This window comes from Pleurodeles waltl, chromosome 5 (assembly GCF_031143425.1).
Source record: "Pleurodeles waltl isolate 20211129_DDA chromosome 5, aPleWal1.hap1.20221129, whole genome shotgun sequence".
Classification (NCBI taxonomy): domain Eukaryota; kingdom Metazoa; phylum Chordata; class Amphibia; order Caudata; family Salamandridae; genus Pleurodeles; species Pleurodeles waltl.
In genome coordinates, this window is record NC_090444.1 from 1,130,874,001 (window position 1) to 1,130,887,891 (window position 13,891).

The 13,891-nt window shown below is 44.8% G+C and overlaps 1 protein-coding gene across 1 annotated transcript in view; it reads left to right on the forward strand.

Moving 5' to 3' along the window:
- The window catches only part of LOC138296308 (zinc finger protein 154-like), a 298,559-nt gene that overhangs the window by 254,786 nt on the left and 29,882 nt on the right, over window positions 1-13,891 (forward strand). Inside the window, exon 7 of the mRNA XM_069235325.1 lies at window positions 7,048-10,164. Within this exon, the coding sequence (XP_069091426.1) occupies window positions 7,048-7,931 (884 nt within the window). The 3' untranslated portion in view covers window positions 7,932-10,164. The remainder of the gene's footprint in view (window positions 1-7,047; window positions 10,165-13,891) is intronic.

Below are 13,891 nucleotides of genomic sequence, written 5' to 3' on the forward strand. Positions count from 1 at the left end.
ACAGGAACTTAGAGACCTAATAGAAAATAAGGCCAGGTTGTGTGCACTGTCAACGCAGCGCCTCCTCTATGACATTGCGATAAAGCTTACAAACATAGCCTGGCTTGAAAGAAGGAACAGGGGTAGTAACAGGGTTGTGACATTGAGGGACGAGGATGGGGTGACGTACTCTCCTGGGGAAGCCATATCAAATGCTTTTGCTACATATTACAAATGGCTCTGCTAGTCCGCGGCAATCCACATAAAGGAATACTGTGTGGATCTCTTGAGAGATATCTCCTTCCAAGTTCTCTTTGTGAATGACAGGGTTGACCTGAAACAGGACTTGACTGAAGAGGAGGTTCGGGATGCGATCAGGGAACTTCTGTCCAGTAAGGCGTCCGGCTCCAGTGGACTGCCCATTGAATTATACAAATGTGTGGCTACGGACTCGGCAAAGCACATGTTGAATATGTTCCGAGAAGCCAGGAAGGAGGAGATCCTTCCATTAGACCAACGAACAGCCACCATTGTGATGATTCCCAAAAACGATAAGAGACCAGAGGTTTGTAGTTTACACAAGCCCAAATCCATCCTAAACGTGCAGGCCAAGTTACTGGCGAAGGTTTTGGCCAACAGACTGAAAAAAGTAATTACAACCGTGATCCACCTGGACCAATCTGGGTTTATGCCTCATAGAGGTGCGAGGCTTAATCTGAGATGGCTGTACGGGGTCATGCATATGACCAGAGTACCTGGTCACGAAGATGCGGTCTTGTTGTCTTTGGATGCACGAAGGGCATTCGACAACATCGAATGGTCATACATTTTCACCATTCTCGCCAGGTTGGGATTTGGTCCTTCTATTTGTACCTGAATTAAACTCCTATACCAGGCTCCGATGGCAAAGGTGTGGGTGAATGGCGCACTCTCCCTCCCCTATGCTCTACATAAGGGAATGAGACAAGGATGCCCCCTTTCCCCAATGCTTTTTGCCCTAGTGCTAGAGCCGTTGGCAGCCTTGATACGTCAGCCCCCTCTGGTGAAAGGTATTATATGAGGGCATGGATGGGAGGAACATATCTCTTTTTATGCAGACATTTTGCTAACCTTATTCGGGATACAAAATCAATTAGGGTAAATCCCTCATCTTCCCCCTTCCAGGGAATACCCCAGCGCTTCCTGCACACTGCATAGCCCCAGTGGCGAGTGGGGGAGTTTAAATATTTGGGCGTACATATAACACTATCTGTGGACAGATTTATTGGGCAGTATATGCGCCCCCAGTTGGAGACCCTTCGTGGGGATGTGGCACACTGCCGTGGACTTCTGGTCTCATTAATTGTGTGCGCGGTTCTTTTCAAGATGATGGCCCTTCCACTCATGCTAAATGTCTTCTAGAACACCCCATTTCGGGTGCCACCTGAGCTGTTCAGGAATGTTAACTGCAAGCTGCGAAGCCTCCTGTGGGATGGGGGTAGTTCGCACATTTACAATGATTAAATATTTTATCCTCTTTACCGTTCAGTTCCAATCTTTTGTGAATTTCGTCTTGCTGTATTTCTGCAGCATCTCCAACTCTCTTCTGTCTAGCCATAGTTGATGTTAGCTTTTCTTTCGGATTAGTTTGGCATAGGACACATTTTTCTTTATTGATGGAGTCCTCTGATTTTGTAGTTAGCAATACTGTGTCAGGAAAAAAAATTAAAAATGAAAATCTCTGGACAACAATTTTTTTAGGTAGGTATAGCAAGGGGCCAGGACTATTTAGTCAGGAATGTTGATTGAATTGGTATTCATTTTCTAATGCTGAGGCTTATTGAACCACCTCTAGAACAGGCTTTGATAGTTGTTCTTTTTTAGTATATGGCTGTATGATGTTGCATACACTGAACTCTGCGTTTACGACACAGATTAGCACTGTATTATAATTTACACATAAAGCTGTTATTACGATGACAGCATAAATGTTTGAATGAAAGTTAAATGTAAAAAATCTATTCAAATTTAAAAACGGTTTATTGAACAACGCTTCACAAATCTAATATAGCTGTGTGGCCAAAGATCTCCGAGTTGCTATCACATGACTGGAAGGCTTTCTTGGGGGACCCCTTGCTACACCTGGTAGAACCCTGGTGTAGACCTGATAACAAGTGGAGTGCTGGCATAAACCTAGCTACTGAAAGACCTTTTTAGGCAGCTGAGGTTACCTCTTGCTGCTCATGGTGAAGCCCATGTGTAAACCTGAATACCCTCTTGTGATCCAGTGAGATGTGGACCACCTACTGAAAGTACTAGACACTGGAGGGTCTGTTTAGGCAGTGGAATTGATTACTAATAACCACTAATGCAGTCCTGAAGTAACACCCAAAAGATCTGAACCACTAATGCAGTCCCGAAGTAATACTCAGAAGGTCTGCTAGGGCAGTTTTGTAGATTCCAACAGATTCTAATGAGAGCCCAGATGGCCCCACGTTAAGTAAAAGATTAATGCATCTACCTCACCCCCTCACAATATCTGGTTCCAGTCAACAACATCCCTTTCTACCCCTAAAAAGTCTATATGATTTCCTCCCACCAATCTCAACTCAGATTACCCTGCTGAGATCGACCTATGACTGACTGTATAACTCCTACCTCTGTCCCTGCAGACTACTCAACAAGAACCTGAGATACACCCTATACCATAAATTACACATACAGCCAGTGTGTGGGTTAATAATAAATCAAACTCTTACTAACACAAACTTGAAACAGCTAGTTGGTCTCAGCTTTTCGAGTCCCATACCCTCCACGAACACCCCTATGTTCATTAGGCATTAAATGCTACGTAGCACCTAACTTCCTCTTTGATCACTCTCCGCTGATCACCTGCCCAGCATCATTTCATTTGTATCAAATAATGATGCCATTACAAAATTTGAGAACAGTTGATTCAAATCTATCTCTGACAGATAGACCCTCAGCCTCGCCTCTTCTTAGGCACCATTTTGACCAGTGTTCATGATACTCAGCTGCTGCCAAGTCCAATCATCCTCACACTATGGGCAGAACTATCAAGCTTTTGCCTTTGAGGCCCACTACACAGCCTGATCTGATCATGCCTTCCCAGTCCACTGCAACCTCCTAAGTTCAGGCCTCCTCTCACCTCTGACGACTGCACACCAAAGAACAGGGGCATAGCCTTCTTTTACGCAAACCCAAATAACGAGCTAATAGGCTACTATAACAGAACCTCCTACACAGAAATGTTTGGCTCCATCTCAGACTCCTTGGCACACTCCACCACAGCTGACCATGCATAGTCTTATCACTAGTAATCATAGACAATCTGCAACTAAAGATCTTTTCTCAATTCATATCCTATCTACAGTCAAATTCCTTCATAGCATCTATAGGAAACATACTCTTCATGCACTCTGGATCATTTTCCTAATTCTGCCCCCCTTTCATGCCCAACAAGAGAGCTACAGCTTAGATAAACCCTCTCTAGACAATAACAGAGATCCTATTGTCTCCCTCACAGAAAAACAGGCTTCAAAAAGATGGTTACTAACTCCCTCAGGATCATCTATCAACCCACCCATAAATGCATCAAAGAGCTACAAAGACTACTAAAGGAATTCCCCAAGATCCTATTCACAAATATATTCTTCTGTGTTAAAATGCTAAAAATGGGTCTTATTTTCTACACCTGCTGCATTGAGAGATGAAAAGAGCTTATCAATAATCACCTCTATGTATCTAACTATACCAAAATAACAACATCAACGTACCTGTCATCTCAGATCTAATTACCATAATGTCAAAAACCAACATAAAATGAATGCTACACAACTGCAAATCTGCAGCCAAACACAACACAGAGATAGCTGACTCAAGCTTACCTTAAGGGATTTACATCCGATTCCCTCCTGAAACATGGCTGAACAACCTCTGATCAACCTCATAGCCGCATACTCCCCCCCATATGCCTACTCCCCCCCCACCCACCCTGTCCTCCCCTCCGACTGGGAGGATAAAGTCAGCAGCAGATTTGCTGTCATCCACAACTCAAATGTTTCAAAGTGAAAGAATATACCACCCTCTAATGTGAAGGGCTGGAACTCCTCATGACAAACGAGAGGGTGACCAAATTTAACTTATTATATCACCCGCCAGGTAACAGGCAATCCTTCACAGAACATATAATTGATTTTATCACCCAACAATACCTCCAGCAACATTTTCCTCAGGGATTTTAACCTGCACTGCAATCACACCAGCAGTGCCCAAACTGCCCATCCAAAAATATTTGTGAGCAACAGTTATCTGGCTCAATTCCGAGCTGATCCAACTCACACCAAGGGTGCCTCCATAGACCTCCTTATAAGCAAGAAAGAGTCGATCACCATAGACTCCATAATATTGGTCAGCTTTTCTCACCACAACTCAATTCTTCTCCGTCTGCATCTAAAAACACTGTTTTTCAGAGGTCAAACATGCAGGACAAAATGCTGGAACAGAGAAGCCTTACAAATCAACCCAACAGATCTCTCAGCAAAAATCCATTGACACCTTTGTCCCTCTGTCACTTCATACAGTGTTGATGACTTGACCTCGCACTACAATTATCAGATATACTGAAGGAAGCAAAATCAATGAAACTCGAGGCTAAACAGTTAACCTTCTGCCGATGGTTCAACAAGGATCTATACGAGTAGAGGAAACAGCTCAGAATGGCAGAAAGAAGATGGAGGCAAGACCCCTCAACTTTGTCTATCTCTACTACGATCAGAAAGAAACAGAGCCAAGAAACATTTTTAAAGCAAAAGCCTCCTCCCCCAAGTAGAACCAGAAACAAAAACAAAAAAACACTAAACATACTCTTCAGTATCATCAGGCAACAGATTTCCCCCAAAGAACTAACAGTCTTGGACTACCCAGCAGAAAAAGGTGACGATTTTGGAACTCTTTACCTAACGTGCTTTTAGATAAACCTCACCCATCCTAACCTCAAACGTCCTGGTGCCAGTGCTAGTAACATACTAGACCCTACACATAGACCACCGAACCATAAAAACAATGCCTCCTTGAACAACTCCACGGTGTTAAAAGAAGAGGAACTCATCAGAATTTTAACTAATACTAACTCTGCCACACACATCATGGACCACATAGCAGCCTTCTTAATCAAGGGTAATAGACAGATCATTACCCCTGTCTGGATTAAAAATAGTGAACAAATCACTCTTGCAAGAGGGCAGTCAAGAAATTTGAATCTGACCCTGAAGATATAAATAAACTCAGCCGGGTAACCAACCTTTCTTTCTGGACCAAAGTCCTTGAAAAATGTGTGCTACCCCAACTCAACCAAGGTATCATGAATTACAACCTCATAGACAACTTCCAGTCCAGCTTCAGAGCTGGCAGCAGTGAAAGCGATAGCCATGCGCAACATTTGAGATGACTTCCTCTCCATTCTGGATATACGGGAATCCTGCCTGATCCTTCTCATTGACTTGGCCTCGCTTCTGACATGGCCAATCACAGAATTCTTCTAAGCACCCTAACAGCACAGATGGGGCCCCGCCGCACAGTCATAGATTGGTTCTGCTCGTACCTCACCAGTTGCCTCCTACTAATCAAACTAAACATCTTCCAATCATATCCTGCCCCTGTCAACTAAGGGGTCCCTCTGTGCTCGATTTTAGCTTCTAAGCCCTTCAGTCTCTACATGGAACCCTTAAATGCAATCCTTTACCAGGCAAATATTGCATATCATATTTACGCAGATGATTCGTAGCTTTCCCATAAAATATCTTATCTAGAGGATGTACTTCATCTTAATCAAACTCTAATCAAAGTATAATCTTGGCTGTCAACCACCCACCTAAAACTTCACCCACTGAAGACAGAATTTCTTATCTCTTCCCCTTACAGCTCCTTCCTGATCCAAAACTGGCTCAACTACCTAAAAGCTTTCAAATACACCACAAAAAACATTTACTGTACCAAATATTTTAGGATCTCTCTAAACAACTTCTGTATATGAGTGCTCATATTAATTCTGCTACCAACAGTGCTTTATACCTACTCAGAAAATAAAGCCTTTCATCAATCTGCCTAACTTTCAGTGTGTGGTACAAACACTTGTAGCCTCTAAACTATATTATGGAAATGCATTTCTAACTAGTACAACCAAATCACACCTGCCTGCAATAAAGGCCACGTTCAATGCGGCGACCAAACTAGTATAGGGAGTGATTTGTTTCAAACATATTGCTCATTCCCTGATCACACTCTAGGGGCTCCTGATTAAAATCATGCTGCATTCTAAAGATAACCTATACCACCCAAAACACTTCACTCTGGTACCTTGGAATACCTGTCCCAGAATCTCATATTCTCTGGAGGCTACTGCTGTCCGAGAAGCTCAAGCTATCTACTCCTTGAGACGCCCAGATTAGAGATAGAGACGTCATACTCTTGCTCCTTTAGTAGTAGTGCATCCAGGATAGGGGACACTCTGCTGCCGGAGATGCACACAAATCCTTTCTCTCCGGCTTTCAAGACAAGCTTTAACTATCTCCTGTTTGAAAGATAGTTAGTGCCCTGACTGGACTTGAATATATAAGAACAGCTAACAACTACCTTCCCATAGTAATGTTGTATCTGCCCTACCCTACAACTGCAATAACATCATTAAACCATCCTCTTGTGGCTTGTTTATGCGCTTGTTGCACCGGGCACAATAATCTTCTAGGTGAGTCGTCTTTTGTTTTTTTCCCGTTTATTGGCTGCAGTGCTCTTATAACCTTGAATCATGCTTACACTTCATAAACCTCTCAATAAAACTCTAAATAAATAAATAGCCTTGCTGGGTAGGAACATATGTATCTTGTATTTAGTTACATGTGAAACATTTGTGGAGAATATTTAGACAGTAATTAATATGTGCACTCTCTCATTAGCATGGGTATATCATATGGGTAGGAAATGCATATTAAATAATGAAACATCATAATAAATGATTGATTTGTTTTATATGCATAAAAGGCTAATGACTTGTCACATTTAACCCAACAGGTAAACAATCAATAGGAAAAAAAAAGCAAACTAGTTGTTCCTTTGAAATGACCGAAACACCGTCATGCAAAGTATTATCAGTCAAAGATGATGGGAAGGTGACCCAGCAATCTCAGCCGAGAATTGTATACCAGTCTCCTGCAGAAAATAATCTGGAATTTGGAGGAGTTAAAAATATTCAGGATGAAATTAATTTAAGAAAAGAGCCATATTCCAGTTTACACCAAGGAAGTTATCAAGCAGAGATATCGCATGAATATAGTGTAGGTGCAAATAAAGGTTGTTTGGACATCACTCCCCAAGGCACACCTCAAAATTGGATACAATACCTAGGTACTGAAAATAAGCAATATGTCAGTTTTAAAGAAGATATTGCCAAGCATAAGAAATCAGTTACAAGAGAGAGACAGTACATATGTAGTGAGTGTGGAAAAGCTTTTACTCAGATGGGAAATCTTCTCAGGCACCAGACAATACACGTTGGACAGAAGCCTTACAAGTGTACTGAATGCGGGAAAAGTTTCAGTCAGAAGGTGCATTTCATAAGACACCAGAGAATACATTCGGGGGAGAGACCTTATCAGTGTGCTGAATGTAAGAAAAGCTTTACCCGCAAGGAAACTCTTCTTGCGCACCAAAAGACTCATACGGGGGATAGACCTTATCAATGTTCTGAATGTGATAAAAGCTACATTGTTAAACAAAGTCTTATATTGCACAAGAGAAAACATTCAGGAGAAAAACCTTATCAGTGTACTTCATGTGAGAAGAGATTTCGCTGGAAGCAAACTCTTGTTGCACATCAGAGGACTCACATGACTACTCAGACGAAAAGCACTAACTCCTCTAGATATAGTGAGTCTCAGAAGAAGCTCAAGAACTAAAGTAAATATGTTATGTTGCCTGCATTTTATAAAGCACACACACTCCAGTTATTAGGCCATAGTAAAACTATTCAGAAAAAAAAAAATACAAAATGTTCAGAGAAGATTAATAAAAAGTTGAATGAAAATTGGAGGAAGGGTGCTTTCAGATTACATAAACTGATTTAGAAGCATGGTGGATAGTAACACTCTGCCTGTACTTACACCAAAAAACATTAATTTTCTTTATTCTTTTTTTAAACTTAACAGGATAACTTCATATATGTAAATCAAAATTATTACATATATTGTTTATAATGCAGACCTGTGGTATTCAGTATAAAGGAACAGTGTTGTGAGGAAATTCCTTCTTTTTTGCTTGGTCACACTTACTTTTTGCCTGATGCTGATGGTTTTTTACTCTGAAAGTGCCCTAGGCTCTGCTAACCAGACTAAGGGCCAGAGCTCTTGACCCCTACAACTGTACATGAGAATTGGTTACACCCAATAGGCATGAACTAATTTACTCATAAGTCCCTAGTGTATGGTACCCTGTGTACCTATGGCATGTAGGCTAGGTGTCACCTGTGGACTGCAGCACTAATTGTGCCACCACGATGCTGGCCAAGACAAAACCAACACAGACTACCATTGCAGCCTGGAGGGACAGTTTTAAACTACCATCTTGACTTTGCCATTTAAATGAATGACAAAGCCCAAACCTTTCATTACACTACCTATAAGTCACCCCTAAGTGAAGCTTGTGGTTCCCAGCCGGCAGAGTGCAAGGTATTGCAAGGGGGAATATGTATGTTAATATCCCAGCAGCAACCCACCCAAAAGCCGTTTTTTGCTGTACCAAGGTTGTTGGCTCCTGTGACTAACATGGGAGTTGCCCCAGTGGGCTATCTCTACAATAAGTCCACCAAAACTGGTAGTTTGGTATAAGAGACACTGTCTCATAAAACACTACTTCCTCCTAAATTCAGATTTAATGCACAACTAGTACTAAGGCACTTTTAGAAAGTAGTCATTTAGCTACTGCATTCAGCCAGTAGCTTATATAGTAAATGTCTGTTGTCTCTGAGCTGTTTTCCAACCTGCCAATTTGGTATCAACCCTGCTGGTAGGAGATCAAAGGGCCGCCAGGATGGAGGTCCCACCTCCTCCCCAGGCAGAATACCATGTGGCGGGGGAATCCGAGTGCAGGCTTCAAAGACAAAGAAAAGTTGCTGGCTCTGATGAGCAAATGTTGCTTATACCCCTGCCATTGTGGTCCCAGACAGCCTGGCATCTTTGCAGGAGTGGGGAAACCCATGCAAAAGCCAGTTTTCCAAGGGGCGTGAAGGCCCTAGCTAGCCACACCCCTTAGGTGGGCTAGTGAGGTCTGCACACTCCAAGAAAGGTTTTGACATTTTCTTTAGGGGAAAATGGCACTTTGGGTATACCTGACTGCCGCACTTACTAGGTAATGTTCAACATGTGGGAAGGGCTGCCTAGGGGTAAAGTAGCCCATTGACTAGTGTCACCCCCTCCTCACTGAGTAGGACTTAGGTTAAGTAAGGCACCCTTTCCAGCAAAACTCACGTATGCTGGACCAACTGCAAGGATTGGAGTCTGTTATCCCAGGACTGCACAAGAGAGCGGTGGCACAGAGTACAACATAGCTGCAAGCACTATGCACAAATAGAGACTGCAACCTGAACTATACAACTTGGAGCTTCCAAAGAGCAGGAGTCTCTCCCAGTGCCAAAGGTCCCCAGAGAATCCCCCAAGTGCTAGTGGTCCTAGCACCCTGTCTAAACCCCCAGCCTACAACAGGCTTCAAGGACTGACCTGGCTATCCGGCACGCTGAGGGAATTGTTCTTTTTCAACCATAGTGCATTGTGGAAGTTAGTCCATGCCCCTGACTAGCATCAGAGGTTTAGTCCTGCCTGCATGAGCCATCAGGAGCCGCTTCAGAGGAGTAATTTGTCTGCAACCATCACCCAAGCACCTATAGTACTAGAGAACCAGTTGTGAGTGGTCTTCAGCTAGACAACGTCAAGGACACTAAGAGACCCCGAATCTCATCACCCTGGTCCCCTCTGTACATTGAGATCCACAGGAGTACTGGAGGAGTCCCCTGCTTTTCTCAGCAACGACGGTCACAAGCATCACCGGTCCTGCATCCCAGCACAACATCTGGACTACTCTGGTACCAGTGGACCAAAAACATACAGTACTTTGTCTTAAAACATCATTTCACTCCAGGTAACTGATTGAGGCCACTGGGGTGTGTGTTACTAACTGTGGCTAACCCTTTCTTATGGTCCTAAGGTGCATGTAGGGACCCCACTGAGCAAGGTACCACTTTTCTCCAGGGACTACAAGACTGTGCAACCATTTTACCAGCATACATTTTACTGTATTTTTAAATGTTGTAAAAATCTGCAATGGTGGAGCCATCCAGTCATTTTTAAAGTTCAGGGTGCCTAAAAATTCATAGAAATATTATCTCATTTTTGTAAATGAGCGTCCCTGTTTTACTGTGTCACCTACTTTAATTTGTTGAGTTGTTGTGGTGTTGGTAAATGTTTTACACATTCTCCAAGTAAGTTGGGCTGCTTCAGTGCCACAACTAACCAGGACTGAGCAGTGTTACTTGGACTGACCTAATTGAACCTATCAAGGCTGAAGTGGTGTTTTAGGGTGGCTTATTCCTTCTCTTCCTTAGCACACAGTTTTGACTAACTTTATTTTGGATTTACTTCCGCCAGGTGAAAACCGAGGGATCCTGGGGCCAGATGTAGCAAACGTTTGCGACTCGCAAACGGGCGATTCGCAATTTGCGACAGTGCAAATTCGGAAATGGGATGCAAAAAGCCCATTTCCGACTCGCAAAAAGCGATGGGACCCGTTTGCGAGTCGCATCCGTTGCGACCCCATTTTGCGACCCGCAAATTGCGACTCGCATTTTGCGACTCGCAACCAATATGCAATTGCAAGTCGCAAATTGCGACTAGTCGCAAAAAGCCCAGTTTGCATGTCGCATTTACCACTAACTCAGAGCAGGTGGTAACCATTACCAAAGTATAAAAGGAGACCCAGAAGGCATCTGGGTTACTCAAGATGGCGGACATATACCTGATAGCAGTGAGGAGGAGAGTCTACGCAGCCCAGCAGAGGAGGAGGAGGGGCCACAGACAGGAGAAGATATATAGAACCAGGCAGACCCTTTTCCAGCAAACTGAAGAGGAGATCTATGATAAATACCGCCTTACCAGCGCAGCCATTCTAGAATTAATAGATTTACTAAAACCACAGCTAGAACACAAGACTCTGCGTGGCTGCGCCATCCCTACGCATGTGCAAGTACTATGCACACTGCACCTCTTGGCCTCAGGGAGCTATCAGGGGGTCATTGCCGTGGCAGGTGGGGTATCCCAAAGTGCAGTGTCAAGGTTCCTCATGGCCTTCCTAGATGCCTTAGTCACGCACAGGTCTCACTTCATATACTTACCAAGGAATGAGGCAGAAATTAACAGCACCAAGCTGGACTTTTACCGCATTGCCCACTTCCCCCATGTCATTGGATGTGTAGATGGGACACACATTCAAATATGCCCCCCTGCTAATCTGGAACATATTTTCCGCAACAGAAAGTGTACCCACTCACTCAACATACAGGTTGTTTGTGATGCCCATTACGTCATCACGGACATCGTAGCTAAGTTTCCAGGCAGTACCCATGACTCATACATTTTTAGGCATAGTGGGATACATCAACGCCTGGAACGTGGGAATTTGGAGACGGATACCTCCTAGGTAGAGCCACAGACACTTGCAGACATACACACAGGTCACTGTGCACGACTATCTGGATTTACTAACAGTGTACTTTTGTGCCCAACAGGTGACAGTGCATATGCTCTCAGGCCTTGGATCATGACTCCGTTTTTAACACCAAGTAATGAATCTGAGAGGCAATACAACAATGCGCATAAGAGGACCAGGAACCTGATAGAGCGGACCTTCGGACTCCTGAAGGCAAGATTCAGATGCCTCCACCGCAGTGGAGGCGCCTTCCAATACACCCCCATTACCGCATTCAAAATTGTGGTCGCATGCGCCATCCTCCACAACATAGCCACCCGACGTGGGCTACCTCTCACCCCTGCAGAGCCAGATCCTGATGAGGAAGAGCAAGAACAACCACATCGCCATCATGGGGATAGGAGTCTAGCTAATCAAGGCAGACTGAGATGGGAACATATTGCAACGCAATATTTTGGACGGTACGTGTGAACTCCCACCATACTCACCCATTAACCAAACACTCCTTTAGTTAAGTGGAAGAAAAATAACTGTTTAATAATGTAATGAATGAACTATATACAAGATGAATTTGTCCATGGGCAGGGAAATGCCAACCAGTCATGTGGCACATTAACGCCATGTGCCACATTTATTTCTCCGGGCTGTTCTCTAGCTTCTCCTGCCCCTCCTGCCAGCCTGGCTGGTCCCTGCTGCGTCCATGGTGCTCTGCCTCCCACTCCTTAGCACCCTACTGTCAGTAGCAGATACACTGCTCACTGTGGAGCCCTCCTCACTATCTTGGGGTGTTTCCCCGGTGGCCCTCGACATCTCCTGTGTCTCCATTAGTTCTATTATATGTGTGAGACGTCCCAGGCCCCTGGCAACATCCCCAGCAAAATGGCCCATCTCTATTTGCAGGCCAACTGTCCTCCTCGACAGGCCTGTTGTGTTGATGGCTAGCCTGCCGATCGATGTGGCCATCCTGTCCAGTCTTAGCATAATCTGGCGATCTCTGAGCCGCCCAGCCTCTGCCTGGCCCAGCAGTCCGGCCGCCAGTTCCCTGATGGCAGAGGCAATGTCCCCAGTGTTCTGGCACTTCAGGTCCATGCGTCTGTTGAGGTGCTGCATGCTTGCATGGTTGTGTCTTACAAAGCGGTGCAGCACCCCACTAATCCTGCCCAATATTGTGTTCTGCAGGCGCTGACCCCGCAGCAGATGTGCCTCACTGCTGGTTGGAGGAAGTATCCGGGATCCAGACGCTCTTGCCCTGCGACACCTGCGCTGTGGTGGCTGCCCTGTGCTCCCACCTGTATCCTCCCTGGCTGTTGCTGGGGCAGCTCCTGGCGTTGTTGTTGCAGCAGGCGTTACCACTGCAGGAATGCTGCTGACTGTGCATGTGAGGGTGCTGGCGGGTCCTGGGGTGTCCTCCTGGGCCTGGGTGCTTGGGGTGTAGGGGGTGTCTTGCTGGAGACCTGTGGGACATGGGGAACACACTGTCAGTGTCTAGTATCTATTGCACAATTCCTAATAAACATTTGCCTATGAACTGCCTATTGGACTACATTTCCCATAATGCATCATTCTGGCTTTTTCTACCCTGAAATGGAGCTATTTTGGTTGTGCATGCACCTGTGTACATGGTGGGTGGGGTATGACATTGATAGGGGTACAGGCATGTCACATGGTACTCACCGGTTGATGTGCTGGGCTCTGAGGTGTCCAGGTCCCCAAATCCACACACTGCCTCCGGCTCAAAGGTTTCCTCAATCATGTCTTCAAGGGGTGTGGGTGGTGGCACAGATGATGGTCCCCCTCCACTGCCTCTCATCTCCCGGAGCCTTTCTGCCACCCTCTCCTTGGTCCGGGAGCGGAGGTCATACCACCTCTTCCTTATGTCCTCAATTGTCCTGTGGCTCACACCCAGGGAATTAATTTTCTCTTGCATTTCCTGCCAGATTTTCTTTTTGGTGGCCTCAGGAACAGTGTGGGCTGCTCTCCCAAAGAGCTCATCATGGTGCTGACAACATTCTTCGGTCAGCACCTCAAGCTCCCTCTCAGAGAATTTCATTTTCCTTTTTCGGGGGGTTCCCTCCATGGCTGCTGCTGCTTGTTCAGTGTGAAGACTGGCAGTTATAAAAGGGTGTGGTCCTGCCTCCTCCCAGGTGTATTTGTTAACTTCCTG